This window comes from Pyrus communis, chromosome 1 (genome assembly GCF_963583255.1).
Source record: "Pyrus communis chromosome 1, drPyrComm1.1, whole genome shotgun sequence".
NCBI classification, from domain to species: domain Eukaryota; kingdom Viridiplantae; phylum Streptophyta; class Magnoliopsida; order Rosales; family Rosaceae; genus Pyrus; species Pyrus communis.
The window spans coordinates 4,683,053-4,698,774 of record NC_084803.1 but is presented as its reverse complement, the minus strand read 5'-3'; the positions used below and the strand labels follow the sequence as shown (position 1 = coordinate 4,698,774).

Here is a 15,722-nt window from a genome sequence, read left to right as displayed (position 1 = left end):
GGACTTAATCTATTTCGACAAAAAAACCTAATAATCATGTTGATTTTTGGACACAAATCTAAATGTTTCTTTCTCCACTTCAATTCAATCTTGACATGTCATTGTCAACATGTTTTATTTTTATTTTTATTTTTGGGAAAACCTCGGCGGCACGAGGTAAATATATAGATAAGAAAAAAGAAGTTACACCTAATTAGGAAGGGGACAAAAACCTTATCCCTCATAGAACAAGAACGATAAGGCTTCAATTGGACAACATGTTATTTCTTTGACATCAAATTTTTCTTTCTCCACTTCAATTCAATCTACATACACAGTATTTGGTAGGTGGGAAGGAAGGATACAGGAAATAGAGGGGGAAGAAAAGTGGAGGGCAATATATTTTAAACAGATAATATAACTAGTTTCTATCTAAACTAACACTAATTAATGATTTAATTGATCATGGTAATAGTAAAGTGAGAGTATTGTTGTTTCCCTTTTCCATATACACCTTATTCAAGCATATCCTTGAAATATTATCCATTTTATTTCTCCTAATCCACTTTTCTGTCATTTTTACTACAAAATTAAGCATATTTATGCTATTGATAAGCTCTTCTTAAGCATTGTGGACATGACTGATCTTTCATTTGCAGCATACAAATTTTGCAGATGAGCAAGTCATGTGACTAATGATGTGATACAGAGGCAAATTTCATAAACTCCTTGTCACATTCAAGAGCGCTCATTGCATCAGGTACAAGACACACCTCCATGTCCATGCTTCCTTCTTTGCGTCCTTCATACGATGATACTTTCCCGCTAAACTTGTGTGCGTACCCACTTCGAAGTGCTACCGCTTTTCCCATTCCAAATTCAGTTCCATACATGTTGAATCTTGGCGAACTCCCAATTGTCACACTCAATGGTTCAAAAACACTCACTTGGTACACGACGGGAGACTCCAGCCACGCATTAGTATGCTCTCGTATCACCTTGTCATTGTGGTCAACCACCGCCTCGTGCAACTTCCGCGCTGCCCATCCAAGCCCATGTTCAAGCAGCTCACCTGCTGGAACCATTTTTGAACTAATGGGGTAAATTGAGTTCCCAAAATAATCTCCGGACAACGGCGGGTCTAATCTCGCTCTGTTATTCGCAGCCAACCTGTAGTCATGGTATTCAATATTGATGTTACTGAAGATATCGAAATATCATAAAAAAAAAATTTTAAAAAATGATTGTAATGTACTAAATGAAAGATTAAATTTCGAGGATAATTATCGATATTAATAGACCATGCCTGCAGCTGGTTCCTTGATCAGGTGGTTGACAACGCGCTCGAGTAATGGAGCGCCAGAGAAGGGCAGATAAAGACTGGAAGGAAGAGATTTTGGTGGTGTCAGACTCCGCATTGGCCTTTGCTTTGAGTTTGGCTAGGGATTCTGCGGAGAAGTGAAACATTCTCTCCCTGAGTAGGGGAGCTTCAAATCTGCCAATGAACTCATCTGAGTGTTTGAAGGGGAGGCTGATAATTGGACCATGACCATCTGGAAACCAGCGCTTGAGGACAGGTGGGCGTGAGATAGTGGCTACAAAATTACTATGACCTCCTTGTGCTTGTGCTTGTGCTTGAAAAATTTCAGACCAAATGTTGAAGAAATGCCAGAACGAGATTCCATCACCAAGGCAGTGATTCATGGAAAGCCCTATGAAGATGCCATCCACAAGTTCCGTGACCTGAATCGTCAACAAAGACATGGTGTGCCCGTCATGGTTGACTGCCCTGTCATGATCAAAAAACGATTGGACCACCAACGGGACATCAATTGGCGAAAGAATGTCAGAGATTGACATGTCCAAAGTTGCATACATGAATTTGGCTCCAGGGCTGTTGTTGCAATCTACATACACCAAATACAAGGCCGGGTCCTCGGATTTTTTGGTCACCAAGCGACCTGCAAGTGGGTAGAAATGAACGAGTGCAATGGAAAGAGACTGCTTGAGCCTTTCCAACAGAGAATTGATGAAGTTTTCCTGATCTAATATTGCTTCTGGTGGTTTCGAAAAGAGAAGGCCCCTTTGGATATAGTGTACAGAGAGCAACGCCAGATCATTTGGTGTCAAGTAGAACGGCTTCTTTGACTCTTCAGAAGCATGGTGTGGGTGGATAAAGCACTCTGAAATTTGTTTGACATTTTTGGAACTCATTTTCTGAAAGAATTTACTCAGTATCGTTTCGGTTTGCACAATGTGGCTAAAAAGTTTTGATTTCTTGAGAGTTCCTCTTTCCTTAGCCGATCTGCTTTTATGTGAAATTGCAGGCGGCAGCTTTGGAGTTTATGATTGTTTGGTGCAACTGTTAATTTGTCTCGTTAGTGTATGGAAAGATCAGAGGACTCAGTCAAGTTAATTTTTATAATACAAGCGATACTGTGGAAGGGGAAAACGAACGCGAGCCCGGGTGCAACGCATATTATTCAATTTGGTTGAAGAAAACAGATATATTCTTAAACTTCAAGGTACCAACTACCATCTAACATATGGATGTTGACTAACATTGACAGTGTATAGGTAATTATGTCTAAACTTTATTGTGAAAATTGTTTCATTCAAATCTTCTGAAATAAGCACTTATTCATGAAATATTCTTTTTCTATTACATTTAATTTGCAGCATACAAATTTTGCAGATGAACAAGGTACGTAACTAATACTGCGGTACGGATGCGGCTTCCATGAACTCCTTGTCACATTCAAGAGCACTCATTGCATCAGGTGGAAGACACACCTCCAAGTCTATGCTTCCTTTTTCGCGTCCTTCATACGCTGAAACTTTCCCACTAAACTTGTGTGCGTATCCGCTTCGAAGCGCTAGCGCTTTTCCCATTCCAAATTCGTTTCCATACATGTTGAATCTTGGTGAACTCCCCATCATCACGCTTAGTGGATCAAAATAGCTTACTAGGTACACAGAGGGAGACTTCAGCCACGCATCAACTTGCCCTCGTATCACCTTGTCGTCGTGGTTAACCACTGCCTCGTGCAACTTCCATGCTGCCCATCCAATCCCATGCTCCAGCAACTCACCTGCTGCAACAGTTTCTGATTTAACGGGGTGAATTGAGTTCCCAAAGTAGTCTCCAGACAACGGTGGGTCTATTCTTCCTCTGTTATTCGCAGCCAACCTGTATAAGGTATTGAATATCCATGTTAGCGATGGTTATCAAGCAATATGTGGACATTTTAAATGAAAGATGAAGTTTTGAGGATATGCTCAAGATATTAGACCGTGCCTGCAGCTGGTTCCTTGATCTGGTGCCAGACAACGCGCGCGAGTAATGGTGCGCCAGAGAAGGGCAGATAAGGACTTGAAGGAAGAGATTTTGGTGGTGTCAGACTCCGCGTTGGCCTTTGCCTTGAGTTTGGCTATGGATTCTGATGAGAAGTGAAACATTCTCTCCCTGAGCGGGGGAGCTTCAAATCTGCCAATGAATTCGTCAGAGTGTTTGAAGGGCAGGTTGATGATTGGGCCATGACCATCCGGAAACCAGCGCTTGAGGACAGGTGGGCGCGAGATGTTGGCTACAAAATGATTATGACCTTCTTGTGCTTGTACTTGAAAGATTTCAGACCAAACGTTGAAGAAATGCCAGAAGGAGGTTCCATCAACAAGGCTGTGATTAATGGAAAGCCCTATGAAAATACCATCCACAAGTTCCGTGACCTGAACCGACAGCAAAGACATGGTGTGCCCGTCATGGTTGACTGCCCTGTCATGATCAAAAAACAATTGGACTACCAACGGGACATCAGTCGGTGAAAGAATGTCAGATACTGACATCTCCAGAGTTGCATATATGAATTTGGCTCCAGGGCTGTTGTTGCAATCCACATAGACCACATAAGAGGCTGGGTCCTCGGATTTCGTGGTCACTAAGCGACCTGCAAGCGGGTAGAAATGAACGAGCGCAACGGAAAGAGACTGCTTGAGCCTTTGCAACAGAGAATCGATGAAGTTTTTTGGATCCCGTTTTGCTTCTGGTGGTTTGGGAAAGAGAAGCCCCTTCTGGATATAGTATACTGAGAGCATGGCAAGATCAGCAGGTGCCAAGTAGAAGGGCTGCTTTGACTCTTCAGGAGCATGGTGTGGCTGGACAAAGCACTCTGAAATTTGTTTGACGTGTTCGGAATCCATTTCCCGAATAAAATTCGCTCCCAGTATTGTTTTGATTTGCACAATGTGACCAAGCAGCTTTGATTTCTTGATTGATACTTCATCTTTGCTTTAGCTGATCTGGTTTTTATATGCAATTGCAGGTTGCAGGTTGCGGCTCCTGGATGTAATATCGTTTAGTCCAAGTGCTGACGTTACCCATTACGTAGAGACTACAGGACTAAGTCACGAGCTAAACATCAAGTCCTGTGATGCAAGTATTTCTTTTCTTTATTTTATACAAAGTGATTTTTTCACTAGTACATCGATATATTTTTACATTAAGAAAAATATGAGCACGGTTAAACCACGTAATGAAAAACTTAATTTGGTATCAAATTTGTCATCTTAATATTTAAATCTAACACCTCACACTTTCAAACTAAGAAAAATACAATTAATGAGTGGCAATACATGTGAGATTAAAGAAAGCGGAAATCAGCATATATTATTTCCTCTTCCTTCCCCTTTATTTGGTGAAGGTGGGTAAGACTTTTCGTGTAAGACTTTTATACTCTCATAAATGCAACACAATTTCCTCTTCCTTTCCTTTTACCAACCAACAGGACAACGGACACTCTGGAAAAGTCGCTTCTCTTCCCATTTACACTTAGGAATTTTAACGCAAAATTCTCGATACTGTTCAATTTAACGAAAAATCATATTTTTACATTAAAAAGTCGATTATGATATTATTCACTTTACCTTTTATTTTGTCCTTATTGTTAAAACTCAAAGTTTTCAAGTCATTTTCATTAGTTTTCATTTTATTTTTTCTCATGGTGAACTTGCTAAAAGCAATTCCACCCCTAAAGGTTTTGTGCCAGCACCCAGCCTATTTAATCCACTTAGTGAACAGTGATAGACCCAAATGAACAGTAATATGTCAATGCATATTCATCTCTAAAACTAAATAACCTAGTCAATTTTATTAAAATATTATTAATTTTTAATTTCTGAGCTTCTCCCCAAAAATGCTCCTCAGACCAGAGCACACCAACCCATCCCCCCCCCCCCCCCCACCATTCTCCACCCTCCATCAAATCCTCACCTCTCCTTCACTCTCCGCTTCCTCTCCACCGCCCTCCGCGGTCCGACCCACCCCAAACCGGTCGACAACAATGCTCAGGCTGGCCAGCTCCAAACCTGCTGCCTCTAGACCTACGCCTTGACCTTCAGCTGCATCGTCAAATTTGTATGTCATCGTCCTTAACAGCTTCCAAGACTAGCTCGTCCTCAACAACTAGTTCCGGGTCGACGGCCTCGTCCTCGAAGGTAGCGTCGTCCAGTCGTCTTCCTCGTCGAAGATGGAGTTCGTCGTCACCGATTTCATATCATGACTTCAATCTGACATCATGTAGGCCAGTCCCAAGGTCTGTCAATTTTGGGCTAGCTTGAAGATCAGCTTGGGCTGGGTGCCAGGCAATCCCGTGGGCTGGAGAAACTTCCCTAGGTGCCAGGCCATTTTTTTGGCTGTGTGCCAGCCTATCCCACCCCCGGTGGAAGTGCCCTAATGGTTTAATTTTCTTTTTACATTGATGTTTAGGATGAATCGGATGACAATTTTAGACATCACGAGAAATATAAAATGTCAAGCAATTAGACAAAACCATGACCAAGCCAAATGTCTAAACTCATTAACCAAAACCATGAAGCAAGCCAGGTAAATGTATCAATAGTGAAAATCCTACAACCCAATCAAACAAAAAATTGCGGGAAAAATGAAGAAATCAAGTCTATGTTTCCAATTTCCAAAACACTACGATAACTCAAAACATCAAACGCAAACTTCTACCAAAGTCTTTCCGCGTTGTGAGAAAAACATCACCTGATGCCGTTCTTCTCATTCAAGAGACAATGAAGACAGTTGGTCGGCGCTGCTGTTAGCCTGCTGTTGGGCAACATTCCTCAGAACATCCATGGCCTCTGCGACCTTCGCCTTTAGAGCCTCTGGTGACTCAAGCAAATGCAAAACTTCGGTCTGGTCCATCTCCAAAAGCATGCCTGTCACCTTAGCTGCCGACTCATGCTCCAGCTGGTCAACAAGGGGATACAAGGCTTCACCAAGCATCTGCCCAGAAATAAGAGATAAATAAATAAGCAAAGCTCAGCAAGATCAATCCTAATGCATGTCACTTGTATAGTTTAAAAGGAGCAAAAAAGAAAAAGGGCTTACCGTCCTTTGCTGTTCAGTTGAGGCATTTGCAAGGGCAGTGGCCAAAGCCGGAACACCCTGCCCACCTGCAGCATCACGCATAGGAATGGCACCCATGTCATATGGGACTGGAAGCATACCACTTCCGACTCCAGAAAATGGAACTTCCTGCATGTTGCGACCAGGTGGATAGCGGTACACACGTCCCCTAGGCAGCATCTGAAACACAAAGGAAAATAGGAACACCAGAAACATGAGCAAACAAAATCAGATCTCAACAATAGTATAGAAGTTGCATCTTTTCAACTAACATGCTGCTGCATCATTGGCAGAGGCTGTTGGTTTGGCTGCACTGGACCTGCACCACGTCGACCTCCTGGGCGTTGGCCCTGCTGACCCTGCTGGACCATTGGAACAAAGAAGTTTGGCATTGGTCCACCACCAGGCCTTAATCCAGGCACAAGCTGCTGTTGGTAACCAAATCCAGCCTGCATGGTTTAAAAAAAGAAACAGGTTGAGTAATCAAACATGAACCATAATCAAAAGAAAATCAACATAGAAAATGGACAATCATTACTTGTGGAGGAATTATAGCTGGAGGTGCTTGCCCGTACATAAATTGTTGCCCTAGACCTGGAGCACCAGGAGGGTACATTGGCATACCACGTGGAGCCACTGAAGGTGCCATAGCAACTGGCCTCATTTGCGAAAACTGAGCCTGTAAAAAATATGTATTAATATAATGGTGAAAACAACAAAAGAAAAAAAAAAGCTCCATCAAACTGCAGGGAACACTCCAAGTTGGTCATACCTGTAACCTAGCTCTTCTTTCTTCTTTCCTTTGCGCAAGTGCAACATACAGAGGCTTACTAACAACCATTTTGCCGTTCATCTCAGCAAGCTGGAAGTACAGAATTAAGGTAAATCACATGTAATTCACATAACAGGTTTTCTGGTTTTATTCTTTTAAACAAACTAGAGTTAAACAACATACAGCTCGAGAAGCTTCTTCAGCAGTTGAGAAGGCAACGAAACCAGAACCTCTGCTGTTTCCATCAGGATCACGCATAACCTGTGAAATCAAAGAATAACATGTTAATTCAGATCCCTGCCAGCATAGGTAAAACTAACAAATCAAAGAAGCATGTTCACCAACCTTGCATGAACTAACTGTACCATACTCCGAGAATAATTCCTTGAGTTTTTCATCACTGATGCTGTCATCCAAGTTCTTGATATACAAATTGACACCCTGAAACTTATCGCTGGCTTCCTTCATGCTCTGCTCAAATCTCTCCTTCAGTTCAAGCTCTCTCTCGTACTTCTTCTGAGCTTTCCCAACATACCACTCCTTCTCATCGATCTTCTTTCCATTCAAAGCTTCAACAGCTGTAGCAGCAGCTTCCGGATCCTCAAAGTTAACAAAACCAAAACACCTTGATTTGCCTTCCCCATCCCTCATCACTACAACACTGGTAATTTGTCCATGTTCGCCAAAAAATTTCCTCAACTCATCCTCTGTTGTAGATTCAGATATATTCTTGACGTAGACATTGTTAAATTTTGTCTTATTCCAATTTCCGTCTCTCTCCTGCTTGCGGAGAAAGTGTCCTACAAACACTGGCTTATCATTAAGCAGCATCCCATTTAACTTATCTATTGCACTCTGAGCAGCTTCCTCACTATCAAATTGCACAAAACCATAGCCCTTTGACTGGCCAGTGGCATCAGTGGCTATCTTGCAAGAAAGAATATTTCCAAACGAAGAAAATGTCTCATGCAATGCTTTATGGTCAATTGCCTTGTCCAGATTCTGCATTCACCCAAAAGAATTAGCATAAGGCCGAAACCCATAAAGCAACACCATACTTCATGGAAAGGAGAGGAATCTCAGTAAAGTATATCAAGAAAATAGCTACCTTGATAAATATGTTTCCGGTTCCACTCTTTCTAATACTAGGGTCCCGGTGCGAATACATAATCCTGATTGATTTGTTATTCAGTGGAGTGAAGTTCAGAACTTCCAGTGCCCTCGCAGCTGCATGGTTAAAAACGATAAAATCAAATGCAGCATATGTTGCGTAAAGTTCTGTTCGCGAAAAATTCAATACGCAAATAAACCCAATGTCACCATCAAAAATAGACAACTTCCAAAGTATTAACCCATCCTAAACGTGCGTCTAGTCAACCTAATTTGGCAAATTAGCATAAAACCCGGACATCGAAATCTCGTATTCAATGTAAATTCTCAAATCGCAAACTTAATAATCCATTTCGACTAATCCCCAATAATAATCCAATCAAAAATTTTAATTTCCTCCAACATTCATATTAAAAACGCAAACTTTAACATGCAAATACAACATGCTCCCAACATTTACCAAAAAATTAAATAATTCTAAGAACAATAAAAGTCAAATTAATCAGAAGACTGACCATCCTGAGGACCGCTATAGTTGACGTAACCATAGCCGAGAGATCGGCGAGTGCTCAAGTCCCTGCAGACCCTCACCGACACGACCTGACCGACCTGGTTGAACAGATCGTACAGCTGCGAGTCGGTAACATTCTGGTCAAGATCCCCAACGTACAGCGACGTCGACACGAACTGCGGGGGGGCACCGCCGGGGTTCGCCGCCGCGCTGTTTGGGCCGCTCGCGGGAGGCTGCTGCTGAACTTGAATCTGAGCCATGTCACACCAAAATCACAAAACCCTGACTTCAAAATTTCCTTTTTTTTTGCAAACTCAAAGGACCGAAATTAAAAATTTGCAAAAACCTAAGGACCGGAAATGAAACTGCGACTGAATTTTTGGTTTTTCTGAGATTTTTGGGGATAAATCGTCCGGAATCCGAACCGGCCCGACGGACGGAAAATGAAACAATTTATTTTTTTTGGGTTTTTGATGTGGAGGAGGGCAGAGTAAAAAGCTGCACCGCACCGGCTGAGGAGTCAACCGCTTCGCTTATATGGGGTGCGTCGGTGAGGGCGTGGCCTTTCGAAAACCCTAGTTTGCTTTTGGAGACTAAATACGGGCCGTCGGATCGGATTTTCGTGTCTTGATTAACGGATACAACGGTCAGCTGAATTTGTACAGTGACGCAGTGTTGGGGCATGTGACGCACCAGGCCCACGAAGTTTCTTATGTCATGACTGGTTTGGGTATGAAGTGCTTGTTCTTCTAGGCCCATATATGAGATAGAAGCCCAAAAACTACTACCTGTGTTGGAGTTGGGCTTGATGTCTCTTTTGGTTGGTGTATGAATTGGGTCCTAACCCTGCGCATTCTTCGTGAAGATTGGGTTGGACTCAAACAAATAACTAGACGTAATGAGAATATGTAGTTCTCGCATGGAATCCGAACTTTAAGACAATTGATCCAAATGATAGGGATCATGGAAAGTGAGAAAGAATGGAGGGAATTGGTTGTTTTGTGTGGGCAATGTTCAATTGACTGCAATTGAAATACGTATGTTACTAAAATTGTTCCATTCAGTTTTGTCGAAGAATGTAAAGTTTAACTTCACAATCAAATATAACAGAATACAACTTATATTGAGCGGTTTAATAATTATTTGCACTGAGTTCTTTTGCGATAAAATCTTACTGAGCTCATATGATTTTGCGACGAGCTTAAGTGGTGGATTGTTCCAACATTTCTCTTCTATGCCCTACATTTCGAGTTCAAACCCTCCTGTCTCGTCTTAGAATAATTTAGGTACAAATATCGTTCGTATAAAAATATTGATGAAATTGAGGTTCCATCATAAAATCAATTGGCAATATGGATAGTAGCTCAATATCATATAAGCACACATAACAAATATTGTCCCTCGCCGATGTGAGACAACTCTCAACACGCCCTCGCACATGTGGCGGATTTTCAAGCCTACACGTGGACAACAACTGGGTGACGTGGAACGCGTGTGACCGTTGGGCTTCACACGTAGACAACCTTGCTCTGATACCATGATGAAATTGAGGTTTCACCATAAAACCAATTGGCAATATGGATAGTAGCTCAATATCATATAAATATATAGCAAACATTGTCCCTAACCGATGTGAGACAACTCTCAACAAATATAATGACTCATTAAATCATTTATGAGTTGTAAAATGCGACAACATCAGACACATGCATGAAGATGAATCGTGCAGCCAGCACGACAAGTTCATCAATAATAGGTGCATGACTAGTCAAATTATGCGGTCGTGATTGGGCTGAATCACCGCAGTACTACTACATATTTCCGATCAGAAGTTTCTTTGAATATAAATAATATTTGGCCCAGATGGACACAGTTTTTGGGATATTCTCTCCTTTGATGCGCAAACAAAAGTTGATCGGCATAGTCAACTATGAGATACTGATATGATTGCCATATATATGCGTGGCCCATCAAATCTATCGTAGCATCTGCGTGGTTGCATGAAACAAATTAATGCAATTACGTTACAGGTAGAGATGTGATATTCACACTTTTTTTTTTATTTTGTATTTTGTTAGTTTTCGACCGTCGAATCAGATGAATTGAAGAATATTTATATGTAAGAAGTAAAAAATGATGTATAGTAAAAAGGAAGTAAAAAAGGATGTATAGTAAAAAGGGGTGTGTGGATCACACACCCCTACGTAGTATTGTGTTGGAGATAACCTACTTAATTAGTGCGTGCACAAACATCACATATATATTCAAAAGCCGTTGCATGCATGCACAAGACAAACTCTTTGTTTGGTTATATATAAGAAGTAAAAATGGATGTATGGTAAAAAGAGGTGTGTGGATCACACACCCCTACATAGTATTGTGTTGGAGATAACCTACTTAATTAGCGCGCGCACACATCACATATATATTCAAAAGCCGTTGCATGCATGCACAAGACAAACTCTTTGTTTGGTTATATATGGTGATCATAAAGGTCCATTTAATAACAAAGTTGTTATAATTCAACTTTTTTTTTTCTTATTTAATTTGCAAATTACCATTTTCAAAGTTCTATTCACCATATTCAAATTCTTAAAGAAATTCAAAGTATCTATCTATTTTAAGAGTTTGTCAAGTATGGACTGGAGTGTAGTATGCATCGAGATATTGGTCGGATCCTTAGCCATTGGATCTTTGGTTGCAAACTCATTTGTTCATCATCCACTTGATCCATACTATTAGATGGTCCATTCCAAAATTCTCGCTAGTTCAAATCGCATATGATCTATCATTCTTCCCTTCTTGTAGTTAATCGCTTGCCTACAGTTATGAGATTCCCACTACTACCTAGTTCCACTAGCTGCTAGGGGTGGGCATTTGGAATCGAAAATCGAAACCAAAACACTAATTGAATTGGACCACACATAATGGTTTGGTTTTGCGGTTTTGAAATGGTTGCAGTTTCGAAACCAAACCGTGGCAAAGAAAACGGTTTGGTTTCGGTTTTGGGTTTTCGAAACCGCACCATATATTGAATGTTATGTTTTAATTAGTTCAACTACACTAGTCATCCAATTTTGCACCACTATTTGAGTTCATACATGATACATCAGTCTGTCTCTCTCTTTCTCAAAACTGATCTCCATCTCTCTCTCAAAACTCATCTTCATCTCTTCCACAGTCGACATCAGTGCCCTCGGTGCTTGCATCTTTGCAACATGGCTGCTTGCATCTCTGCGACCTCACTGCTTGCATCCCCAGATCCCCTTCATCCGCAAGCCTTGAACTCTGGAAATCAAAAGCTCTACAAAACAGACTCGGTAAATCATTCACCTGCTCTTCATTCTAGCTAATATAGTAAAAACTTAGAACTTGCATTAGTTAGTTTAGTTAATAATTTGTAATTAAATTAATTTTAGAGTTAGGGTTCGTTTAAACCAAAGATTCAAAAGGGGAACTGGGTTAGGGTTTATAATTAATTTTAGGGATAGGGTTTGTGAATCAAAAGGGGAACTAGATTAGGAACCACCTAAGTATCAATATTAAGTTCTAAATTATTAATTTCTTTAGGAACCACCCTTCATTGTTTTCACCTGCTTCTTTTTGGATTTTGTTTTCTTTATTTACTCACATCCTCATACTAGTTCGTATTTTACTATACTGCCTTGATTTGTTTGAAACTTTGAAGTTTGAACTTTAGTTGTGTTTGTACCATACTTGACCAATCCCGAAATTACTAAGCACCGGTCAACAACATACCGTCAAGGACCCACAAGACTTTTCCTCCAACCAGGAAGCTAATCACAACACGACACATGTCGGTATTAGAAGCCAATCACAGCGCGACACGTGTCGTTATCAGAGACCAATCACAACACGACACGTGTCAATGTCAGAACAAAGCTAGAAACTCTCTTCTATAAAAGGGGATCATTCTCCCACAATAATCCCTAATGTCATTTGTACTAAACTATTCACTAAAACTCACTAAAAGAGAGCTTGAACCTATGTATTTGTGTAAACCCTTCACAACTAATGAGAACTCCTCTACTTCGTGGACGTAGCCAATTTGGGTGAACCACGTACATCTTGTGTTATTTGCTTCCCTATCTCTATTCATTTACATACTTATCCACACTAATGACCAGAGCAACCTAGCGAAGGTCACAAACTTGACACTTTATGTTGTACCAAAGTCCTCGTCGATTTTGTGCATCAACAAGTTGTATTATGACAAATTTAACTTTTCAATTAGGTTGTAGTAAAGTATTGTGATTGGTGATCAAGTTGAATTTTAGTAGATGTGATGTGTAAGGATTTAAACCCATTGATCCATTGGATTTTGTCTCAATTTTAGTAGTTGTCATTTGCTGCAGTTTTGGTACAGGTTTGCTGCTGTTTTTTCATTTTGCGCAGTTTTTTTGTTGCTGTTTTTCTGTAGTTTTGCTGCATTTTTATGCTTTTTGTGCTGCATTTTTTTTGCAGTTTTGCTCCTTTTTTTTTTTTTTTTTTTTTTGCAATTTTGCCACTACATTATTGTTGCTATTTTTGCTGCAGGTTCATTAATTAATACATGAGGAAAATAAGACCGTTTTATGTGTAAATAGGTGTATATTTTAAGTTGTACATTTTTTTTTTTAAAAACCGAACCGAAAACATTTGAAACCGCACCGAACCGAACCAAACGGTTTGGTTTTATTTCGATTTTGACTTCAAAACCGCACCGCACCGCAAAAAGTTTCAATTTCGATTGCGGTTTCAGTTGAAACCGCACCTAACTGCACCGTGCGCGCCCCTGCTAGCTGCAGTGTCTTTAAAAAGAAAAGAAATACGGAAGGCAATGATGAAAAACTAATAATAATGCACGTCTCTTAATAATCAATGATAATGATGGGACAACTTTTATGAAAGTCATATAATTGGTGGATTGCATTAATATACTTTTTTGACATTGGCGCTAGAAGGCATTTCTCTTTCCCAATTTGAATTGCAAAGATCCAGATGAAAGGAGACGTTACGACTTACTACTAGGGTTAAGAAGAAGGAGTAGAAGTAGGTACGTGGACTTCAGTGTCCAATCTTAAGCAGGCTTCCCGCTTTTAACCTAAAAAAGCTTCGATTCAACATTTTAGGTTGCTCTAGTCAAAATAGTGACATCCACCACCACCATCACAGATAGAGATAGCTTGGAATAAAAGTGCTTTTGGTTCAAAAGGTAGAAGTTGAAGCATGGCATTCAGTACAAATTAAGAGACAATTGCTTGCCTTTCTTCTTTCCCGAAATAAGAAAAGAAGGAAAGCACATGCCAGTGTCAAATTAAGCAGATCTCATCATCTTCTTCCTTCTGGATGTAATGGAAAGAGCTCCAGAGTTCTACCTCCCTCAATGGCGTCGTCGTTGTCGAGCTTACATACTACACTACTTGTACTACTACTATGATCACCTTCTACCAAGCAATCAAATTCCCAGCTCCTACCCTTTCTCTTGTACGGATTATCTTCCTCTCTTTCCACCACTACTTCTCCCAGCTGCAAAAACAAAACATATAAAATACGTAAGTTGGATGAATATTCAAAATAAAAATATAAAGTAAAAACAATAACCCCCTTTTTTTTTGTTACAAAGGAAGGTTTTAGACCTTGTATATATCTCTAGCCTACTCCTACCCATCCCACTTTCCACACTTATTACCGAGTTAACCCCAGAGGCTGAACTAATAAACTTCATTTTATGACTAAATAGGGGTTACTTACGGTGGTAATTACAGAAGTCGGTGTTCTTGGAGAGTGGCTGAGGCCAAGGCTGCTGCGTTTTTGCTTCTGCCTCTCGCGTGCCTTGTGATTCTGGAACCAGTAAAACACATTCTTGCCTTCGATCTTGCCGTACTTGCCAAGTTGAGCCGTGATTTGCTCTATTTGTTGTGCATTAGGAGTGCGCATTCCTCCTCTATACAACATTTCTAGTATCCCTATCTGTTCTTGCGTAGGGTTCCAGCGTGTCCCTCCTGGGTGCGTCTCTACCTGCACCATCTCAATTTTTCAGCACACTCATTTTATTCTCCTTACCTTAAGGTCGTATATTAAGTATGCAGATGTTCTATTGTCAGACTGTTTATATTGCCTTATGAATGACAGTTTATTAAACTGAATATGAACAAAATTTACGGTTTAAATTCACAGTCTAATCACCTGTTTGTCAAACTAGTTATGTTCAGGTAACGTAGGTCTTGAGGGCATGCAAGCAATGTATGATTGCATGATAAATTTAGCATATATGATATTTTTAGTACCTGAGGGTGAGGGGAATCTTTCTTCTCCTGAAGCTGGTTAGAAGATCCAAGTTTTCTGGGGCTACTTTCAGGTCTGATGAAACTCTTGAGATCGAAAGGAGCGAGGGTGGTAGTAGTGTCGGAGGTGGCGGCCGTGTTGGCCAGTCTGGGAGCAAGAGGGCGTAAGCGTTTGGTGCAGCCAAGCGTGAGGGAGGGTTCGTGTTCCCAGAGTCCACGTGCGAACTGATGCACCTTCATGCTGCTCATTCCCATATGTGGTGAGTGGAGTACTGAATGACAGAGCCTTGGAGCCAGATAGCATGTAATTATATAGGAGGGCCGAAAACGAAGATCATGATCAGTGTTATTAAAGTGACAAAGTGGGAAATGAGGTGGTGTTTGGAACAACCAAGACCAAATGATGAGGTGAGGTTGACTTGAGATTTTCCACACTAAAAATATGAAAAGATAAAGCAAGAAAAAAGAGAATGTTGTGTGTGTGAGAGAGAGAAAGCGAGAAAGATGTATGCAGGAGACTAATTAGTATGTGATGGTAGATACTAGATAGGGAGAAATTTAATTTTCATAGTAATAAATTATTTGTTTCGTGAAACACGATTAGGTAATATAATTAATTTTCTAATCGTAATATAAGCGAATACTAAAATA

At 40.5% G+C, this 15,722-nt stretch overlaps 4 protein-coding genes across 4 annotated transcripts; all 4 read right to left on the bottom strand.

Moving 5' to 3' along the window:
- Nucleotides 1–539: 539 nt before the first annotated feature.
- LOC137730350 (uncharacterized acetyltransferase At3g50280-like) lies at nucleotides 540–2,445 on the bottom strand. The gene is made up of 2 exons (XM_068469416.1): nucleotides 1,286–2,445; nucleotides 540–1,149 (listed from the first exon to the last, which is right to left on the bottom strand). Exons 1-2 carry the CDS (start codon nucleotides 2,191–2,193, stop codon nucleotides 672–674), a joined length of 1,386 nt encoding a protein of 461 aa, XP_068325517.1. The 5' UTR covers nucleotides 2,194–2,445; the 3' UTR covers nucleotides 540–671.
- A 115-nt stretch (nucleotides 2,446–2,560) lies between these two features.
- LOC137730338 (uncharacterized acetyltransferase At3g50280-like) lies at nucleotides 2,561–5,676 on the bottom strand. The gene is made up of 2 exons (XM_068469406.1): nucleotides 3,278–5,676; nucleotides 2,561–3,169 (listed from the first exon to the last, which is right to left on the bottom strand). Exons 1-2 carry the CDS (start codon nucleotides 4,177–4,179, stop codon nucleotides 2,692–2,694), a joined length of 1,380 nt encoding a protein of 459 aa, XP_068325507.1. The 5' UTR covers nucleotides 4,180–5,676; the 3' UTR covers nucleotides 2,561–2,691.
- Nucleotides 5,677–5,809: 133 nt separating this feature from the next.
- Nucleotides 5,810–9,342, bottom strand: LOC137730328 (polyadenylate-binding protein 2-like). The gene is made up of 9 exons (XM_068469399.1): nucleotides 8,789–9,342; nucleotides 8,272–8,390; nucleotides 7,509–8,165; nucleotides 7,347–7,424; nucleotides 7,164–7,253; nucleotides 6,930–7,070; nucleotides 6,664–6,840; nucleotides 6,374–6,571; nucleotides 5,810–6,268 (listed from the first exon to the last, which is right to left on the bottom strand). Exons 1-9 carry the CDS (start codon nucleotides 9,042–9,044, stop codon nucleotides 6,041–6,043), a joined length of 1,944 nt encoding a protein of 647 aa, XP_068325500.1. The 5' UTR covers nucleotides 9,045–9,342; the 3' UTR covers nucleotides 5,810–6,040.
- Nucleotides 9,343–13,720: 4,378 nt separating this feature from the next.
- On the bottom strand, nucleotides 13,721–15,470 carry LOC137719848 (WUSCHEL-related homeobox 4-like). The gene is made up of 3 exons (XM_068458851.1): nucleotides 15,075–15,470; nucleotides 14,539–14,805; nucleotides 13,721–14,313 (listed from the first exon to the last, which is right to left on the bottom strand). The coding sequence occupies exons 1-3, from the start codon at nucleotides 15,324–15,326 to the stop codon at nucleotides 14,116–14,118; spliced, it is 717 nt and encodes a 238-aa protein (XP_068314952.1). The 5' UTR covers nucleotides 15,327–15,470; the 3' UTR covers nucleotides 13,721–14,115.
- Nucleotides 15,471–15,722: the final 252 nt, after the last annotated feature.